At 36.5% G+C, this 20,614-nt stretch overlaps 3 protein-coding genes across 11 annotated transcripts; 1 reads left to right on the top strand and 2 right to left on the bottom strand.

The window, feature by feature from the left end:
- Positions 1-650: 650 nt before the first annotated feature.
- On the bottom strand, positions 651-8,414 carry LOC127868292 (E3 ubiquitin-protein ligase TRIM56-like). 6 transcript variants are annotated; one of them, XM_052409927.1, is made up of 4 exons: positions 6,770-8,414; positions 4,767-4,818; positions 4,648-4,730; positions 651-3,850 (listed from the first exon to the last, which is right to left on the bottom strand). In XM_052409927.1, the coding sequence occupies exons 1-4, from the start codon at positions 7,662-7,664 to the stop codon at positions 2,982-2,984; spliced, it is 1,899 nt and encodes a 632-aa protein (XP_052265887.1). In that variant the 5' UTR covers positions 7,665-8,414; the 3' UTR covers positions 651-2,981. The 6 variants fall into 6 exon arrangements, with proteins under 6 accessions (XP_052265887.1, XP_052265888.1, XP_052265889.1 ...); XM_052409928.1 differs by having other exon boundaries at positions 4,779-4,818; XM_052409929.1 differs by having other exon boundaries at positions 4,648-4,693; positions 4,772-4,818; positions 6,770-8,413.
- On the top strand, positions 7,901-18,796 carry LOC127868298 (uncharacterized). Its single transcript, XM_052409937.1, has 10 exons — positions 7,901-7,981; positions 10,046-10,165; positions 11,982-12,114; positions 13,322-13,553; positions 14,124-14,333; positions 14,570-14,656; positions 15,130-15,189; positions 15,696-17,058; positions 17,484-17,561; positions 17,940-18,796. Exons 3-8 carry the CDS (start codon positions 12,038-12,040, stop codon positions 15,807-15,809), a joined length of 780 nt encoding a protein of 259 aa, XP_052265897.1. The 5' UTR covers positions 7,901-7,981; positions 10,046-10,165; positions 11,982-12,037; the 3' UTR covers positions 15,810-17,058; positions 17,484-17,561; positions 17,940-18,796.
- Positions 17,567-20,133, bottom strand: LOC127868299 (uncharacterized). 4 transcript variants are annotated; one of them, XM_052409942.1, is made up of 4 exons: positions 19,996-20,133; positions 19,063-19,187; positions 17,870-18,179; positions 17,567-17,751 (listed from the first exon to the last, which is right to left on the bottom strand). In XM_052409942.1, exons 1-4 carry the CDS (start codon positions 20,033-20,035, stop codon positions 17,705-17,707), a joined length of 522 nt encoding a protein of 173 aa, XP_052265902.1. In that variant the 5' UTR covers positions 20,036-20,133; the 3' UTR covers positions 17,567-17,704. The 4 variants fall into 4 exon arrangements, with proteins under 4 accessions (XP_052265902.1, XP_052265899.1, XP_052265901.1 ...); XM_052409939.1 differs by having other exon boundaries at positions 17,567-17,735; positions 19,042-19,187; positions 19,996-20,131; XM_052409941.1 differs by having other exon boundaries at positions 19,057-19,187; positions 19,996-20,131.
- Positions 20,134-20,614: the final 481 nt, after the last annotated feature.

The following is a 20,614-nucleotide window of genomic DNA, read 5'->3' as shown; positions in this document are numbered from 1 at the left end:
AATTCCAAATAGTGCAGGGTCGCACATATGCTCATAGCTACCATGTGTGTAAGTTTCAAGGTTCTAGTGCTTTTAGTGTAGGAGGAGATAGTGGCCAGGACGGACGGACAGACAGACGGACGGACGGACGGACGGCGGAGATAACCACAATATCCCCACCTTTTTTCCAAAAAGCGTGGGGATAACAACTTTATCGTATATTTTACTCATATATACATGTAAATATAATAAATTGTTTATAAATGAAATGCGTTTCATGTTACATTCATAAATGCTATTATTGTTACTATAATTATTAAGATCATTAATATTATTATCACAAAGGTACTGATTTATTGCTTTTTCGCTTTGTTTGATGATACGTTATTTATTACCGTCGATGGTGTGGCATGTTGTTCTAACTAGTCGCCAGAGCAAGTACGTCGCACGCGAAACGTAAGTCACATGAATTATTCCATGACAAAGAGCATTATCATGTTTTTCCAGGTTAACCTTTTTCCAGAAAATATAAACGGTTAACTGGTCGTTCCAATAGTATTACCGTTTAACCTCTTGCATACGGTAATACGGTAATAAGTAATACGGTTTATTTAAAAAAACATTCATATATTTAAATTGATGTGTTTCGCATGTGCGTTGTTATGGATAGCTTTCCTTAGCATTAAGCATGTTTTATTGAATCATTGTATACATGTAATTGAAATATGTCATCAAAATATACTGGAGTATATATAAAAATATAATCAAAATCACACGGTACATTGAATGTTTTGCTAAACACTCAATCGCACTTGTATCGCGACACGTTTGTAAATTTACTTTCTCAAACAACGGCTGAAGATATCAATTAAGGTTTAATATATTTACAACAAAGAGGCATTGAAAATCATCCATCTACGACGATCTAAGACTTCTGTACCACGTGCGGGTGTGGTTGCATCGTGCTTAACATTGTAAAAAGATATATGGGAATATCGTTGATTTTGTTCGCATACATGACTTTCCTTCATTATTTTAATTAGAATAAAGTAATGAACATTTCTTTTTCGCATCCAATTAAAAAAAAGATAATATAAAAGAAATACGGTTTATTTTAAAACATGCGTAAAATAACACATTTATGATATTATGTTTATGGCTTTCAATTACAAAATCAGGAAAATTCACATCAAAATAAAAGATCATAAGCAATATTTGTACATATAATTCCTTTATTAATTAACTGAAGACAAATTGGTCAATATATGTATTATATACGTCTAATTTACCATTCAAAAATGTACACTTATAATCAATTTAAATGTTTCCTGCTTGCAGCAACAAAGGGGGTATGGTAATTAACATGGTATATAAAAAAACGAAACGGTAAAATCTGACATTTTGTGAATGAATATAAATTTGTATGCCATGCAAGAAAATATTATAATTTATTACGGAGTGTGATGGATTGAATACCTTAATTGAGTTCTCATTCAATAATTCTCCGAACGTTAATTGGATTTGTGTCTGATCAGAACGTTAAATATTAGACGGTTTTAAGTTAAAGCGCGTTCTCTCTCGGTACCTGAAAATCGCGAAAACATGAATGCAACTTTTGGTTTATTTTAAAATAAAATAATAAGAAAGCTAAGATTAAGAAAATAATATAGAATTCATTTGATATACATGTAATCGTTTTGTTAATTTATTTGAAAACAAACAAAAGTAACTGAAATGAATGGCCTTGTTTAGTATCCTCTACATTGGAACGATAAAAGGCATCTTATACCCCCGTCACACCGGACTGGCGTCCTTACTGCGTCCTTACGGCGACCCATGTCGCAGTGAGGATGTCATACACACCGGAGGAACGCAGTAAGGACGCAAGAGGACGCAGTGAGAATGGCGAAAATTGCTCAGGACGCGAGCCCACGGCGACTACTTTGAACAAGTTCAAAGTAGTCGCCGAAGTCCGGCGTTTTACGGCGTTCTGTAAAGGACATCGTAGGGACGCCGTAGAGACGCAGTAGTCGTATTAGGGACGTGGTAGGGTCGCTGTAAGGTCGCCATGGACGTCGTGTGGTCGCCGCTAAAACCCACAGACAATGATCATTGACTGCAAGGCGACCGAACGGCGACTTTATTGCGACATTAGTACGTCCTTTGTACGTCTATTGCGTCCTCAGAACGACTATGGTCGCAATAAGAACGCAGTAAGAATGCCAAGGACGCCGCTCAGACGCCGTATGGTCGGCGTTGGTCGCCGTAAGGACGCAGTACGAACGCGGTAAGGTCGCTAGGGACGGATTAAGGACCCCATGAGGACGCGCAGAATGCCATTAACCAGGACGCTGGTGTGACGGGAAGGCGAAAAACAGCATTTTTATCGAAAAAGTCATTGGCGTCCTTACTAAGACAGTCAGAAATTTTCAGAAACACAGTCTTAGGTCGCCGTAAGGACGTCAGTCCGGTGTGACGGGGCTATTAGACTATTGGCAGGCAGAGGTGACAGGCTGGGAATACATGATCTAGTCGAATTTGTTGATAAATATAAATCTTGTTGCGTATGTAGGCTTAACAAAAACAAGCATTATTTTAAATGAACGCAAATTGTTTATGGCATTAAGAAAACATATGCTTAGCAATGTTCAGTTATAGTTATTATTTTCAAAAATTAACATACATTTACAAATATTTAACGCGCCTAACTACCGTACACACCGGTTATGTTGCATAACATGCGAATTTGAATAGAATAACATACACAATATATTTAAATGTCTTCAAATATACACTAAAATAGTTATTGAAGGTAGGTATAAAGCAAATATTACATTATAATACATGCAAAATACGTTGGTAGTTCGGAATCTTTTGAAATTCTTCAAAACCTTATTACAACTTTATTTAATTTTAATTAATTGGAATAGTATTCCGAGTTGTTTAACACAACTGTGTAGAAAGCCTGATCACATGAATGACATTTACATCTTACTAGTCAGCTAACTCATTGCCGGTGATATCTTATACAATTGAAGTTTCTTGACGACTTGATTGGTGTTAGACACCACCAGCCTGGTGCCATCCTTAGACACACATATGCTTTTCGGGTACCTCATATCCAATGGGTATGTACCGAGTATTTTACCGTGGATGGTCAGGTGTACGATTGATTGCTTATTTCCACTACACACCAGCACCGTGTCACCAGGCCCCACACAGGCTCCTAATGGATTCTGTATGTTCTCATTAGTGACTGCTCTAGATGTGCCATTCACAGTGTCGTACACGTACACTGTGTGAGCGTGTTGGTCAGTCAGTACTAACGTGTTCTTAGACTGGACATACGTGCATCTACTCTCACCTAGTTTGTACGTCTTCATAGGAAACGTCAGGGAGTGATCAAAATCTGACTCTACCCCGTCCACTGATATCATTCTAACTGGACGGGGATCATCGCACGTACTCACGACCATGTTAGATGGAGACATGCAGCATATAGAGTAGAACTTTGATGATGTTGTGATCTCCCTGGTCAGTGTGATGGTATTGTCTGTACTCACAGACAGGAGATATACTTCTTTATAACCACCAAACGTGACACACAGTGTATCATGAGACACACATACTACGGATTGTGGGTAAAACTCGAACTTGTACGGTGTTCCAAGTCTCTGTAGTCGCTCATTCAGTATGATACATTTCATGTTGTTGTTATCCACGGCTACCAGTCTCCCGTCAGGCAGGAAGTCCAGTCCACTGAGGTCAGGCTCCCTCTCATCATCTCCAGTCTTGTGTAGATCCACGGACACGAGCTGCTCCAGGATGAGTGGCCTTGGTTGGGATGATAAGCTGATGGGACTGGTTTCCACTGAAATAATAATAACAAACAATAAAGATATTAATAAGTAATAATGATAATAGTATTATTATTAATTTGTATTATTGTTATATAATTACATAATGTGTTGTTAAAATGAGTCCATTTAAAAACTTGTTCACATATCTTTGTATTTGTAAAGTGCCATGAACTTTTGCACATATCTTTGTATTTGTACAGTGCCATGCAAAAGCTTTACAAATGAAACTCGTATATGTATATATCTTAAATAATTATTATGTCAAGATAAACTTATTTCGTTTGGGATACGTTTATATACTATTTTGGAAGAAATTCTTTCACGCTGGGCCAATCAGGGATAAGCATATAAGTGGATATGTTAAGTGCTGTTTTTAAAATATAACAAATAAATCGATGGAGAGCGTTAAAAACGCATGATAACTTTGTTGATGATTCTTTGATTTACATACCAAATCGGCACTTTGCTTGTTGGAATATAATAAATTCTTGATAATTTTGACGTTTTTTTTAAATCAATCCATGACCGGGTCTCAGCAAGGTAAGCTTTATTTGAAAATGTATGTGTTTTCTTAATAGTATATAAATATCATCATCATCATCATTAGCAGAAGCAGCAGCAGCTTATGTTCGCGTGTATCAATAACCATAACGACACTTTGCTGGTTGTAAAATAATACATTATTTATATTTGTATTTTTGAAGTGTTTTTAATGACCGGGTTGCAGCAAAGGTAAGGTTTATTTTAAAATTGATGTGTTTACTTAAAAGTATATAATTCTCATTATCATCATCATCATCATCATCACCATCGTCGTCCTCGTCGTCGTTGCCTTCATCATCATCATCATCATCGTCGTCCTCGTCGTCGTTGCCTTCATCATCATCATCACCATCGTCGTCCTCGTCGTCGTTGCCTTCATCATCATCATCATCATCATCATCGTCGTCCTTGTCACCGCCGCCATCATCATCATCATCTACAACAACAAAGCGTTGCAATACATATACCGTATGAGTACGAATTAAGAAATCATTATATCAACTATGTTGAGATAAGAAACTCAGAACCGTACACAAGTTTTTAAAGAATCATAGGTTGCTTACATGAAAAAATGTAATAAAGTAGTTGCAAATTATATTCTTGTGGTAGTAAATAATATGTATGCTGTGAACATATGAAACTTCATTATTGTTTTCTTTGATATTGGAAAACAAATATGTTCTTTGTGTTCACTTCACTAAAATAGCCCAAAACAGGTAGGTATGCTTAAAAGTATATAAATCTCATCGTCATCATCAGCAGCAGCACCATCATGATCAAATTCAGTTCATGTTCCCTAGTTATATATTTTTTGGTCGCGCAGCTTCCGTTCGCGTTCGCGTGGTATGGCTTACAAAAATTGTGTGTTTCTTTGTTCATTCCGTTTTAATTTTACAAAGTTTGAAATTTACTAAATATATGATAAATGAAATATTTTAAATTCTCATATATCCATTTAATAGGGATATTAGTAAGTGTTATGATCTCAAATACTGCTAGTTACTTATGTTTATTTTTATCGTACTGAATCGCGCAACTCTGAAACATTCACATAAATACTACATTAAATGATTTTATTTTTAAATAACTGTTCGATTGTTCCAGTATCCAATTAGTTAAGTCGGAATAACACTTTTAAACTTCATACCGCTCCGTATTATCTGGACTGCATAGACAAATACCGTTATTAAAAGGCACTGAAGGCTGAAGGCACTGAAGTTGTTCGCTATTGCATAATCTTAGACGCACTTCAGTTTTCAAAATTATGTTATAGTTTTTTATATCGCAAGTTTGAAATGAACACAACCCATTCAAATTTATACAGAGTGTGTTTTAAAGCACAGGTCGAGATGTGTGTGCACTGTTTATCCTCATATTTATGTTATAGAGATAGCTTTGACAAAATAACAACATTATGTCTCTTTTTTCACAATTGGTTGCTGCACTAGCAACCATCTTTAAAATTTTGTTTCCTTGCTAAAAAATAACAAGCCTATAATCATGCACATGTTCTGTAATGTGTATCTAATACTGTGCCTATTTTCTTTAAATTATTGAGCAACAATTTTCCAACATGACAGACTTTTAATGCAGCATTAAGCCCCGTTTTCTCTGAAAGCAGCCAATATGTACAGATTTCAATGATAAACTGGAAAATGTCGTCGCACAAGTTGTTATAAACACTAGACTGGCCAATATTGTTGAACAAGCTCTTAAACCTTATACATGCTGTCTGCTACAGTGTTCCAGTGGTTAAGTATAAACAGGCAGTGGTTATTGTTACTAGCTGCAGTTGTCGTCCCTAGCGTAGTTAAAGCAGGCTGATTTGCAAAACTGCCTCTCTACTTTATTGTGAGCTAACGCTCACACTAATTAGACCGAATGTAAACTAACTGTTCAATAAAATACCTGTCTTGTTTCCATCATAATTCAGTTTTATTGAATTGCTTCCCATCTCAAGGAGTGAAGTAAGTTGTTTTGGAAAAGACACTGTCATTGTTGATGAACATTTAATCTTTCTTTGGCCATCTATAGTTGATTCCTTTTTAATTTTTTAAAGTTTGAAATTTACTACATATATGTGAAAAAAATGAAAATACAATATTTTAAATTATCAGTATATTTATTTTTTGTGGATGTAAATATTTTTTATCATCTCAAGTACTGCTAGTTACTTATGTTTATTTTTACCGTACTGTACCGGGCAACTCTGAAAAATTTGCATATAGACTACATTTTATGATTTTATTTTTTAAATAACTGTTCTATTGTAACAGTATCCAAATATTTAAATCGTTATTACAATTTTGAACTTATTCTCTGGACTTCATCGACAAATACTGTTATTTGAATTAGACCAAATGTAAACTAACTGTTAAATAAAATACCTGTCTTGTTGCCTACACAATTCAGTTTTATAGAATTGCTTCCCATCTCAAGAAGGGAAGTAACCTGTTTTGGAAAAGACACTGTCATTGTTGATAAGAATTTAATCTTTCTTTGGTCATCCATAGTTGATTCGATAGTTTTCCGTTTCTCCTTCATTAATTCTGAATAAATATACTGTTGACTGGGCGTCCCGCTGTCTAAAACGACACAGCACATCGACAATACCTTATTTAGTTCTTCCTTAACTTTGAGCGAGGCGTCACGTTTATTCCCAATTCGTTTGACGTCCGCAATTTTAAATTGTTTTGCCTCACTTATTAATTTCTGCTTTGCTTCTTCAAACAATTTTATGATACGATCTTTCATCGTATCCACCTCTGAAGAAATCTTTGCAATAGACTCATTTAAGCCAGTCTCCGACTGCTTACAATCCGCTAAAAAATCGTCAGCCTCGGATTGCAATTTTATCAATGAATGTTTTAATGCTTGAAGCTCGGGTCGTGTTTGTCTGGATACTTTGACTATTTCATCCAATTGGTCACATTTCCGGTGAATGAGAACACATGAAAGACAGCAAAGCTTAGAATGATCCTGGCAGAAAAACTCTATTTCTCGTGCATGTTCATGGCACTTGTCCATTCCTTTCATGTCGAGTATTACGGACGAAGATTTACTGCCCTGTGAATTGACAATGTTATGCTGACCTGGTTTATAGACCGTGTGCGGATTTTTGCACGTATCGCACAGGTATTCATCACAATCCTTGCAGAAAACCGTAGCAGTTTTTGATATGTTGGTTTTCATACAGGGCTCGCATGATTGTGTCACAGCACTTTCTCCAATAAAGTCGCCTGCATTGTCTCGGTTTGAATCCACAAGTCTTTTAGAAGCCATTGTTAAATTGTGTTTGAACCTGTTTCCACTTTCGATTTGAAAAACACTGTCTGTACGTTTAATATATACTTTCAATATCTTTTACATAAAAAATGAAATTATAGACAATTATATTTTCTTGCTTTATTACGTTGCCACATTATATATATATATGAACACCAACTGATATCCAAATAAAACAATAAAACACTATTACTGTCCTACTTCCTTCTACGCCCTAAAGTTTATCTCTGCAGAGGCCTGTTGGTCCACGGTCGCCCAAATCATTTTGGCCAATCAGAACACTGATCTTGAATCAGGGGAGAGGATAGGCTATAGTAAGTGGTGGTGATCTCCCTTTCTGTTTTGAACTTGTTTAACAAGGGTTTTTAGAGAGTCCAGAGAATTTTATTCTCGTCAGTATTTTATACTGACCAAAGCTTACATACTATAAAACAGCTGTTGTTGACCAGAGACTACGTTGCAGTTTAAGAGAACCGCGTTGCGTGACATTTAATCGTTTGAAAGTGCTCGTTTAGAATTTGTAATTTGATTTCGCGACGTTACCTATTTAAAAACTGAACGTTGTTAAACTTGTTTGGAAAATCCAGGTTCGGATTGTATTTGAATTCGGGCGTTTGTTTGTTGTCGTGTTGTATTTTGAGTTTTTAAACTTCCCCAGGGTTCGTGGAACGATGTCCTTTGTTATTCTCATACCGACAATAAATAAATTTTGATTTGATTTGATTCGGGAAGCCTTTTGTTTATTCTGGAATCCGGAGAATTGCCCCCTTATTTTAAAGGTGGCGGAGAGGTGCCCCCCCCCCAGCAAATCGGTAGGGGCGGAGAACTGCCCCCCCTGTCAGAATTTAGTAGGCGGATATCTGCCCCCCCCCCCCATCAAATCTGTAGGGGCGGAGAACTGCCCCCCCCCCCCCCCCCCCCGGTGTCATATTAGTTATTAGTTACGTAGTGAAAACAATACTTACGGGTAATTTTACGTTATTGCCTTACACATTTTATCCGGTAAAAAATTAATTTAAGTACAAGTATATTGCCATTTATCGAACTGAATAACACAAATTGTCTAGAGGCATGTGATAATACTGTTTAAGGCCCTTGGTACGCATCTTCACCACTCACTATACATGAATGCCATGTAAAAGTCGTGTTTTAATAAGAGCGCGAAACATAGTCGAGATCCACACAGGAAACGCGTGCATGTTAATACTGGCCATGTGTCGCAACTATATATAGACGTGCAACTCAGTACTTATGGAGGAAAAGTTACATCGGAATTAATTTACATTATAAAGATAGTATTGACCCATGGAAAAAAAAACGTAACTAAACGTATAAAAAAGTAAATTAATAGGCAAAGCAAAGGCAATAATTTAGCTGACTTGAAGAAAAAAGTAAAGTGAAGTCGAATTAATAATCAATTTATTTATGTTGTTTAGTTAATTCATGTGAAATACAAAATAACATACATAAATACACACATTACATGCATACATACATTCACAGTTACAATCATACATACATACATTCAGACATACATTAAAAAATATATACATGCTTACATAAACGTTCAAAACATACATTCATACATACATACAATCTGCAACAGTTAGCATTTTGAGCAGATCATGTTGACATGCCAAACAAACAAAATCGGTAACAGTTGCTTTAATTAGCAGCTAATTAGGCAGGCAGAGAACTTGTTACCGTTAACGATAAGCACCGCGATCTTTTAATTGGTAGACCGGACCGACCTTAATTGTTAAGAACTTGTTAGCTTTGAATAAAGCGGCATACGGGTTTATTATATTGAACCGTCCAAATCCGTAATTGGCGAAAACAAACAAATAAATTATTGTTTTCAGCTTGCATACGGATGGATTAAATTGCATGCTAATTGTTTGTTTTGATTACGGGGAAAATATCAAATAATTCAGCCGCGAAAACTTTTTATTAGCAAAAAGTGATTTGTTTTTCTTTGTTAACATAGACGAAAATCACGTGATTATCAAGATGGCGACGTCCATGCCGAGGCAGGTATTTTTTTGCCGTTTTATAACTTTAATACTTGTACAACTTTATATTACTTTTGAAATTTCACTCAATTTCCAGACATAATAGCAAGAAAGTTACTGGCGTTATTGTCATTATAATACTCGTTTTATATATAGCCGCGAAATTTCTTTAATTAGGGGGCACTTCTCCGGGTCATCAATTCTGACAGGGGGGCAGTTCTCCGCCCCTTATTAATCAGCAGGGGGGCAGTTCTCCGCCCTATAAAAAAAGAGTGAGGGGGCAGTTCTCCGCCCAGAGAAAAATCTTTGTGGGGGGGGGCAGTTCTCCGGGGGGCACTTCTCCTAGAGCCGTTTATTCTGTTTCAGGTGAAGAACATGTCTGGTGCAGCAGCGATGTTCGTGTTCTTATTGCCGGGGATTCCAATGTCCATCGTTTGAAGTCTGCATGTCCTCCAAATGCAAGGATTGACTTTCTGCCCGTATCTGGTGAATAATTTTTAACTGTTTATAGTTGAGTGTGAGACCCAACATGTTTCTGTGGCATGCTGCTTTATATTACCCCTTTTACTGTCTTAAATAGTCTATATAAATTGCCGCCATAATCTTTTGATGATTTTTGCGTTGGCATAATTATTTTAGCTACTGTCTTATACTGCAGTGGGGACGATTGAACTTTACCGGTACGCAACACTTAACATCAAACAGCGTACTCTAACCCTTAACACCTAACACATAACAACTTACGCAACACCTTATTATCCTTTTATCCTATATATTTCTTTAGTATCGGGGGCTACCGCCCCCAAACCCCCACTTTGTCGATGGTTGTAAACAACTTCGTACCGGTAAAGTTCAATCTAGCCCTGCAGTGTTTGTTGCTGCCTTTGGAAAAAAGGTTGCTAATTTTAATATTTATTTGAAGCTTTGTGTACCAAATAATTGTTTTTATGCCCCCGGTAGGGTGGCATATAGCAGTTGAACTGTCAGTCTGTCTGTCCGTCCGAACACTTTAATGGTCATAACTTTTTCAATATTTAACATAGCACCGTTATATTTGGCATGCATGTGCATCTCATTGAGCTGCACATTTTGAGTGGTGAAAGGTGAAGGTCAAGGTCATCCTTCAAGGTCAAAGGTCTAATATATGGCATATGTCCATCCGTCCGAAAACTAACATTGGTCATAACTTTTTCACTATTGACGATAGCAATTTGATATTTGGCATGTATGTGTATCTCCTGAGGCTGAACATTTTTAGTGGTGAAAGGTGAAGGTCAAATGTCTAATATATGGCGTCTGTCCGTCCATCCGAAAACTTTAACATTGGCCATAACTTGTTCACTATTGATGATAGCAACTTGATATTTGGCATGCATGGGTATCTCCTGGAGCTGAACATTTCGAGTGATGAAAGGTGAAGGTCAAGGTCATTCTTCAAGGTCAAATGTCAAATATTCCGTCCGTCCGAAAACTTTAACATTGGCCATAACTTTTTAAATATTGAAGATAGCAACTTGATTTTTTTTATGCATGTGTATCTCTTGGAGCTGAATATTTTGAGTGGTAAAAGGTGAAAATCAAGGTCATTCTTCAAGGTCAAATGTCAAATATTCCGTCCGTCTGAAAATTTTAACATTGGCCATAACTTTTTAAATATTGAAGATAGCAACTTGATATTTGGCATGCATGTATATCTCATGGAGCTGCACATTTTGAGTGATGAAAGGTCAAGGTCATCCTTCAAGGTCAAAGGTCAAAATTTGCAATATTGAAGATAGCAACTAGATATTTGGCATGCATGTGTATCTCATGGAGCTGCACATTTTTGAGTGGTGAAAGGTCAAGGTCATCCTTCAAGGTCAAAGTTTGAATACATGTACATGGCTTCAAAGCGGTGCAATAGGGGGCATTGTGTTTCCAACAAACGCATCTCTTGTTTTTAAAGAAATGCTTAAAACTCCACTGAATATTGCTTCAATACCCAAAAAGATATTTTACCCTAACAGTTTCATGGTATTTACATGTACACGTCATGTATATTATTACACTGATAAAACATGTATTATGGAATCAAGCAAAATACCCTTTCTGCTGTAACCAAAATGGGGAAAAAGATTGCAAATCCAGAAATTTGACGCAACATAGAACAAGTGAGATAAATATTAACAAAGATAAGCTTGCTTGTCTCGAACATAGCAATGATGACTATTTTTCATAATATTCAATAACAAATGACAACTCAAGAAAAAAATAATGCAAATGAAAACCAATTCTAAATGGAAGATCTTATTTTACAATGCAGGTGCAAAGTATGTGTCTGACCGGAAGGGCTTTAGAAAGCTGCTGCATCAAGAGCTGATGTCAGGTTGTTACGACATATTGTACCTGCATCTTGGCTCTAACGATGTTTGCTGCAAGGATAGCAATTTCTACCGGTATGTTGAACAGTAATTTTTCAGTTTTAGTTTTTATTTAACCTTTTTACCTTAGCTTTATTGCAGGGAACGCACTATGCTTATTGAGACACTCGAGTCTGTTCCTGGGAAGAACCAGAACTTGGTGTTTATGGAGAAGATAATGAGAACCTCCTAACTCCCTATCACTAGGCGGACACCACATCCACTACACCATTATGCTTTTACATTGGCCTGTATTATTGAATGTCCACACCAACCCCCTAACTAGAAACCCTGGATCCGCCACTGAACAGCTTAGCAGCATGAATAAAAATGAGCTTGATCAACTTAGTATCACTTTCTTATTAGATTTTTTTGGATTGGCATTTTAATGAAATAAAATAAGTTAGTTTCTCAAATATTTTTGTAGTTGTTTGTAACTTTTTATGCCCCCGGTAGGGTTGCACATAGAAGTTGAACTGTCCGTCAGTCAGTATGTGTGTCAGTCTGTCCGTCCGTCGGGAAAAAAAACTTCAACGTTGGCCATAACTTTTGCATTATTAAAGATAGAAACTTGATATTTGGCATGCGTGTGTACCTCATGGAGCTGAACATTTTTAATTGGTGAAAGGTCATCCTTCAAGGTCAAATGTCAAATATATGGCGTCTGTCCGTCTAAAAACTTTAACATTGGCCATAACTTTTTCAATATTGAAGATAGCAACTTGATATTTGGTGTGCACGTGTATCTCATGAAGCTGCACATTTTGAGTGGTGGAGGTTCAAGGTCATCCTTCAAGGTCAAAGGTAAAAAAATAAATACAAAGCGGCGCAATATGGGGCATTGTGTTTCTGACGAACACATCTCTATTTAATAATTGTTTGTGATGGGAAGATAATACAATGAGCAACTAATACCATTACCTTATTATCCCTTGCCATAGGAGGATGGATATTGTTTTGGGGCTGTCTGTCCGTCTGTCTTTCCATCTGTCCGTCCAGCACTTTTGTGTCCAGAGCCATATCTTGGAAGTGCTTTGGCGGATTTCATTGAAACTTGGTATGAGTATATATATGGATAAGAGGATGCTGCAGGCCAAATGGCATCGTACACCATCTGTTAATAGCAGAGTTATGGCCCTTTGTTTCTTAAAAAATGCTTCTTTAGTGTCAAATATAACACTTTTTTGTCCAGAAGCATATTGGCAGGGTATATCAATTCAATGAATTTGCTTGTTATTTTTAGTTGTGTGACTGAGATCCTTGATGTTGTATTCAGTGTGTGCACTGAAATACACGTGGTGCTTTGCGTGATTCTTCCACGTGATTTTGATGTGAGAATGTTTCCCCGATGGCCACTCTCAGGGGCACAGTTGAGGAACTACTGCCAGTGGATAAGGAGCGCAAACAGCATGCTGTGGGAACTGAGTCACCATGTGCCTTCTGTGAGATACATGGACTATGCAGCAACTAAACAGGTATAGGGAAAGATCTAGAGTGAAATAGGAAGTTTCTCAGCAACTGTTGCATGGAATTTCATCATCATGAAACTTAAAATAAATATATGCATCATTATACTGCGGTGGACCAATCCCAAATTCTGTTCAGACATCCTTCTTTGCTCAAGAGATATGCCTCCTTAATTGGTGAAAATTGACTCATTGAGCAGTTTTGTTGCAATTACTGGTTTCTTAATAACTTTTACATGAAATATCATGAATTTTAAAATAGATGTATTACTTTGTGGTGGTACACTTGCACGTTTTGTTGGTTTCAGCTCTAGAAGTAAAGCCCCATAAAGATATCTGTCTGTGCTGTAATATGGAAGTTAATGAAATGTATTATCATTTTTTTAGAAGTTCTTGTATAAGTTTTGTCAGGATGATCATTTTGGTCAGTTCAGAGTTGTACACTCTAATTGATTGAAACTAAAATATTTTTTCATTCGTTGAGGGAAACCAGTTCATTTAATTTGCTGCTTTAATATCTTAGTTATGTTTAAAACAAATTAGTACGGTAACTATCAATAATCAAAATTTAATTTTAAGAAGTCCCTGTACTTGTCCCATGATGGACTACATCTGAGTGCTGAAGGGGCTAGGAGGTGTTTAGCATCCATACATGACGACCTGCCAAACCAGCTGTGTGTGGAGGCTGCTGTTCAAGATCCTACAGAATGGCCAGCTCTCTCAGCCACGGAAGTACCGGTTCAGGAGCATGACAGCACCATAGCACTCTTTTCGGATATTGTGCAGACTGTGAGTTTAGTGCTACAACAAAGTGGACTGCATTTATGAGCCATAAGCAAATGTGATTTATGCACAAAACTGCAATTCTGCGTCAGGCTAAAACCTTAACATTGACTCTAAAATCAAAGCGCTTCCACCTACAAATATTCATAACAATTTGATTTTGCTGTAATGTTTATATTTTTGATTAAAATAAGCCGTTTAAAAAAAGTATAATACCTGTATTATGGTATAATAAATTGTAGGGAGCTCAACCAGAGATTCAAGACAAGGTGGATGCAAGTGAAGTACCAGTTCCCAGGGACATTAAGCCTCAGACACATAAAATAACGGTAACTTTTCTATGCATTTAATCGTACAGATATTTCATCATTCTTAATGAACATTTATAAAGTGATTGCAATCCAGTATTGATTGCTCATATGGCTTGTTACAGCCTATAAATTAATGTTATGTCTAGAGCCGTAAAGCTGGGCACCCTGTCATGTCTCTTTTTTAGCCTCGCCTTTTTGCCCCTGATCAGCACCATAATGCCCTTCATTATTGGTAGCTGTAAGGCAATAGTTAGACTGCAGGTCCTATACTTTTAAAGCAATGCCTTTAATCATCAAAGAGCATTGTTTGTCATTAAGTGGTAAACATGAAAAGTTCAACAGATGTCTTTGTGTGAAAGCCAGACCATAGAGTTGATGTCATAACCATTCAGTTATATCAGAACATAACATTCTGTAATTGTATAAAATATAAACTAGTTAGTTTATATAATTTTGTTTTCCATATTTTCACACACACAATTCATTCTCAGGTTGTCACAGCCAGAGCTAAGAGGTATGCAACCAGAAATGTCAAAAGATATGGAAAGAAGGTAAAAAATACTGTTAATTTCAGATAACCCTCACTGTTTCATTGTGGAAATGTCCTACTAATTCTTAAAACAAGTTTTTTTTTTGTTGAAAAAAAACCCACAACCAAACCTATTTTGAAAGTAAAATATAAGTAAAAGACCATATTAGTGTTATTATTTTGAGGACATCTTTCCTTTCTGTTGTCTTCTGCATATTATTATATAATTGTTGTTATTTTTCAAAATAGTCAACTTTGGTGGATGAGGTTTTGCACTTATGCCATGCCTGTACATGCATGTGTAAATTGTTTCAGTTGGCAAAGAAATGCCACACAAGGTATATAAAGCTTGATTGGTGCATTTGTTATTGTTGAAATTTTTGTTTGCATGTACATGCATGTGTTAATTGTTTCAGTTAACAAAGAAATGCCACAATGTTTAATGTGCTTCATCCTATAACTTTGAAACTTTATATGTAGCTGCACCTTGATGAGTTATACATGCCACACCCTTTTTTGTGTCACTAGGTCAAAGGTCAAGATCACTGTGAACTCTTAAAAAAAAGAAACTGCACCTGCAGCCGAGCGTTGGCACCTGCTATGCGGTGCTCTTGTTTTTATTCATCATCATGTTACTGGTAGTGAAATATGTGTGAAATAAATAGCCATAAAATACCGATAGGGAAAGCACAGTAAATAAATGCAGATTTATACATGTTATCAAGGAATAGGAAGCTTGTTTGGTGCATTTTGTTTTGTTGTTTTTGCTTTCGTTGAAAAAAATCTATTTGTTAACATTTACATGTATTATATCCTTGAAGTCATTAATTTCTGGCACATCTTTTTATGCCGCCGAAGGAGGGCATATAGTCTGTCTGTCACACTTTACGTTTAGGTTTCGAAAAATGCTCATAACTTCTATGTTGCTTCAGATAGCAACTTCATATTTGGCATGCATGTGTATATTGACAAAGCCTTTCCATGCGCACACAAATTTTGACCCCTGTGACCTTGACCTTGAACTTAGGGTCTGCGTTTAGGTTTCGAAATCTGTGTTTAAGTTTCGAAAAAAGCTCATAACTTCTATCAAGCGTTTATAGGGGGCATAAGTCATCCTATGGTGACAGCTGTTGTTTACCTATATATACATAAATGTAATGCATTCTTAAGTAGTTTCATAAAAATCACCTTTCTTAATGGAATTACATACAACATAAACATATGCCAACATAAGGCACTCATTGTTGCTTTATTTTTAGACACCCCAACAATATTTATTAGCGAGGCTGTTTTCGGAGAAAACCCGAGGTATTGTCATAGCCTGCTCGTCGTCCACCGGCGTCGTGCTAAAACCTTATCATTGGCTCTAAAATCAAAGTGCTTCCACCTTCAACTTTGAAACTTCATATGTATATGCACCTTGATGAGTTCTACACACCACACCCATTTTGGGTCACTAGGTCAAAGATCAAGATCACTCTGACAAGCTTTTGCAGCCGAGCATGGCACCCGTTATGCGGTGCTCTTGTTTTATATTAAAACTTGCTGCATGAATGCTATTACTGCAGTAACTCTCTTGTTAGTTTTATGTCAAATAGGTTTAATCGTTTTGTTAGTTTTATATTGACGGTCATTGGAATTAGTGGTCGTCCAATATTGTCCGGGACAACAAAAATATAGTTCAGACATAGTTTCCCTTTTTTACTGGATGGCAATTTTTAGCCTGAATGAATATTAATTTTACATGATTATGCATTCACAGACACTGCATTAATGATCCTGTTTTTTCGTCATGCATTAAAGGTCATGCTGCAGTGAATTTGTTTACCTTGACATTACTGAAGATGTGGCTGTTTTCCTGCCTGCATACAAGTTGAATGGCTTATGCTTGGTACTAATTTTATGACGATATGCTCCATACTTTTTAACACTTTCCATCTTGACAATTTACATAAATATTTCTTTCATAGGTATTTTCATTACTTTGATTTTAATATAAATCAGCAGAATGTGTGTTTGATTCATCTGTGTCCTATTTGTATGTATCATAATATAGTAATTGGTTCAAGCATAAAAGACAATGATTGCCCTGTTTATATGACACTATATTTGTAGCATGCCAATTGATCTGATAGCATGGCACAATGCTATAAACAAATTTTATGTTTTCATTAAAAAGAATGAATTTAATGAAAGGGATGTATTCACATTATTTCAAATCATCTTCAAAGGTATACGCTTTTCAAATTATATAACCGGTAGTAATTTGTAGCATTTGTACTGGTAATATGGACTGATAGCATAATAACTTTTCAGAAACGCAAGAAGATGGAAGTCAAGACTGGTAAGGTTAAAAGGGAGAAACCTACCATGACGAAAAAGAAGAACAAACAGGTAAATCAATGACAGAAAGTATTCTTTCTTGTCAGATAAACAAAACTTGTTCAAGAAGATCCTTTAAAACACACATTAGGAATGAAAAGTCCTCTTCCTCCTCCTCCTCATCCTCCACCTTCTCATCCTCCTATGCCGAGTCATCATGAGTGGCGAGTCTGCTGGTCACCTTTCCTGAAGATTTCGCGACCTGTAAATGACGTTTAAATGTAAAAGTTACAAATCGTTTGGTATGGTTTTGTATTAGACATTGATAGAAATATGAGAAATTAAATACAAAAACCACACGAACACAATTTAACACTTACTTTCCGGAAACGGCCCTCTTGTGTAAACAAAATTGAATGTCCCAGCCTCCATTTTGTGCTCCTGTTCTAGATGACGCAGCCGGTCAATCACCGACCGGTCGCACAGCCAGCAAGAGTAGTAATTCCTCGGCTTTATCTTCTTCACTTTCCGACCGGTCTTAGCACGTGCCTCTGACATCAACGGCTTCATGGGGTCTGCCGTCAGCGCTTGCACCCAGCGAACGCGGTCTGTTACCCGGAGGTACACAGTCGTGTTGCCTTTTACCACGCAAATGGGGCATTGCCTTGGGATAGGCTTTGCGTTTGGTGTCTGAAATATTAGTTTGAAATGTGTACGAAGCAGGTGGCTATCAATATATATGATTTATTAAGAGATGATGAGATAACGGACCCAGTTAATTGATTGAAATAATGATTATGTGATTGAAGCTGTTATGCTAGGGTAAAATACCAAGGAATGTGTATAGATATTGTTAACTTTTTTTTAATGGTGTTAAAAATGAATATTTTATTGCAATATTTGCACATGCTTTGTTTTATTTTACAAAGTAATCACTATTAACCTTAAGTTTATTCTCATGAAAAAAACATACCATTAAATAGCAATACTGATTACTTTATCTATTTGAGTGACATTAAGAGTGACCATGTACATGTATATATCAATCTATACTGTCTAACCCCCCTTGCAGATATTATTGACAGGTAAATATAATATTATATACCGTCTTATAACGATTCAAGACTTGGCCAAAATAAGGCCCCATTCCCTCAACAAAAAAGTATTAATTTTTCCCCAGATAAAAATTCACCCGACACTCAAGCAAATTAATTGCCCTAGACCCAGAATTGTCAAGTTTAAAATGTTTAAAACTAAATAGAATTGTTATGTATTTAATTTGGCGGTGATTAAAAAAACATATTATATTGTTTCTCATGTTTGGTTTAAAGTCCAAATTTTTTTTTTTAATGATGCCCTATTTCCCCCGCCTCAGGGTACAGGTATCATTAGGCATTCTGAATCAACATTTTCATCAAAAACAATGATTCTTCATTCTTTACAGGCTGGGGGATTAAATTTTTAGAAACAACAATAACCTTTCAAATCGCATACCAAACGTTAAGACTTTAAATGAAAATGTGGATTCCGAATGCCTAATGATTCGGAATACCTTGACAAACTGTACCGTTACCCCAAACCCTGAGGTAGCTGTGGCGTAAAGGATATGGTGTCCGCCTAGCAACCAGGAGGTCACGGGTTCGATCCCCACTGTGAAAGCGTTCTTTAGATCTTCCCTATAGACACTAAGTACTGGTTCTAGGCACCGGAAACAAAATTTACAGCTTTTTCAAATAAGTCCTATGCAATCAAACTAAAATATACAGGTTTGAACTAAACCAGAGGGAGATCTCTGCATTCTGCATGTTAGTCTTATTTATAAGACGCGCGAGATACTTTACCCATATAAAAAGTAGCTTAATATTTAAGAGCGTCAAAAATTTGGACTAGATGCATGTATGCAATATCCCAGTGTGACCCAAATTCGAAGGGTGTAAAGAACCGAATGTAATGGACCGAAATTCGACGATGTAACGGTTACATGAAGCAATATTTAGCAAATAATGAAAGAAATAATGAAATGTTTAATAGCAGAAAATAATAATTTTAAAATCGGCTGTATTACTTTGAAATGATTCAAAGACAATAATCATCCATTTAATCAATATAAATAGAACATCGTCGAATTTAGGTGTCGTCGAATTTGGGGTGCGGTAGGATAATGTATGGTTTCCAGTATTTACTATGGGGAAGAACTATTGTTGGCAAAATATTTCACTTCAAGAATATGTTTGCGTATCAGATATCAAATATGTACAACACAAAACCAATACAATTGTGTTACTGTTATGAATAATACAATTTAAAAAAATGTTTTTTTTCTCCGTTTATTACTTTCACTGAATCGAAGGGTTAACAGAACCCAAAGGCGAACATGATGTAGTGCGAACACAAGGCTACGGGTCGAAACCCATTAATAAAAATATATGCAATGACAACATAAGTATGGGGTCAATATACAAAAGATACCGTCTAATTATTTGGACACAAACCACAGTTTACCAACCACTCAAAATGGCGGCGACATCTACTTTCACTTTAACCATTTACTGCGCCCGCCACTGAGCATGCGCATACTTGGTTTTACATGCTATTTTTAGTTGGGCGACGGTGGACCATCGTCCATATGCTGTGTCGCTAAACGTCGTTAGGGAAATACCAATCGTGAATACTATCTCCGGAACCTTCGTAAAATGATTTACTTTCATTGTGTCACACCGGTCTTTACTGACAATAACGTAGTGACGTCACCATCTATGTTTAGAATGGATTTACTTTAGTATGTAATAAAACGTCTGCGGTTAGATAACGACCGAGTATACCATGACTTTTGGGCTGTCAGCCGAGCGTGTTCTCGTTCGTTATATATCGGCTCTACGTTAGTTGTGTAAAAAATATATCGTTGACTTTCGGGAGATTGATACAGCTATCAGTTATAATATCAAGGTCATTGTGTCACACCGGTCTTTACTGACCTGTGTGAATGCGCGCTAAGCATTGTGGGAAACGGACTTTTTTCCATCATGGCGTTGGTAAACATAATAAACACGGAAGTGAAAAATGGTAATTAATTATTATCAAAAACAGGCCCCATCAAACCGGGCCAGCTGTAATATATAGTTGGA

Source organism: Dreissena polymorpha, chromosome 2, assembly GCF_020536995.1.
Source record: "Dreissena polymorpha isolate Duluth1 chromosome 2, UMN_Dpol_1.0, whole genome shotgun sequence".
Lineage (NCBI taxonomy): Eukaryota > Metazoa > Mollusca > Bivalvia > Myida > Dreissenidae > Dreissena > Dreissena polymorpha.
The sequence above is the reverse complement of the archived record's forward strand: the minus strand, read 5'-3'. Positions and strand labels throughout refer to the sequence as shown.

Bases quoted from the DNA above. Each gene is read 5' to 3' on its own strand.
- LOC127868298 (XM_052409937.1), top strand. From the start codon at position 12,038: ATGTCAGGTTGTTACGACATATTGTACCTGCATCTTGGCTCTAACGAT. The intron at 13,554-14,123 runs GTATAGGGAAAG...TTTAATTTTAAG, and splicing joins ACTATGCAGCAACTAAACAG to AAGTCCCTGTACTTGTCCCA. The intron at 14,657-15,129 runs GTAACTTTTCTA...ATTCATTCTCAG, and splicing joins CTCAGACACATAAAATAACG to GTTGTCACAGCCAGAGCTAA.
- LOC127868299 (XM_052409938.1), bottom strand. From the start codon at position 20,035: ATGGTTAAAGTGAAAGTAGATGTCGCCGCCATTTTGAGTG. The intron at 18,180-19,041 runs GTATTCCGAATC...CTAATATTTCAG, and splicing joins TAACGGTACAGTTTGTCAAG to ACACCAAACGCAAAGCCTAT. The intron at 17,752-17,869 runs GTAAGTGTTAAA...CGTCATTTACAG, and splicing joins AAGAGGGCCGTTTCCGGAAA to GTCGCGAAATCTTCAGGAAA.
- LOC127868292 (XM_052409926.1), bottom strand. From the start codon at position 7,664: ATGGCTTCTAAAAGACTTGTGGATTCAAACCGAGACAATGCAGGCGAC. The intron at 4,819-6,769 runs GTATTTTATTTA...TTGTTGTTGTAG, and splicing joins TTGTGTAGGCAACAAGACAG to ATGATGATGATGATGGCGGC. The intron at 3,851-4,647 runs GTGATGATGATG...TTATTATTTCAG, and splicing joins CGACGACGAGGACGACGATG to TGGAAACCAGTCCCATCAGC.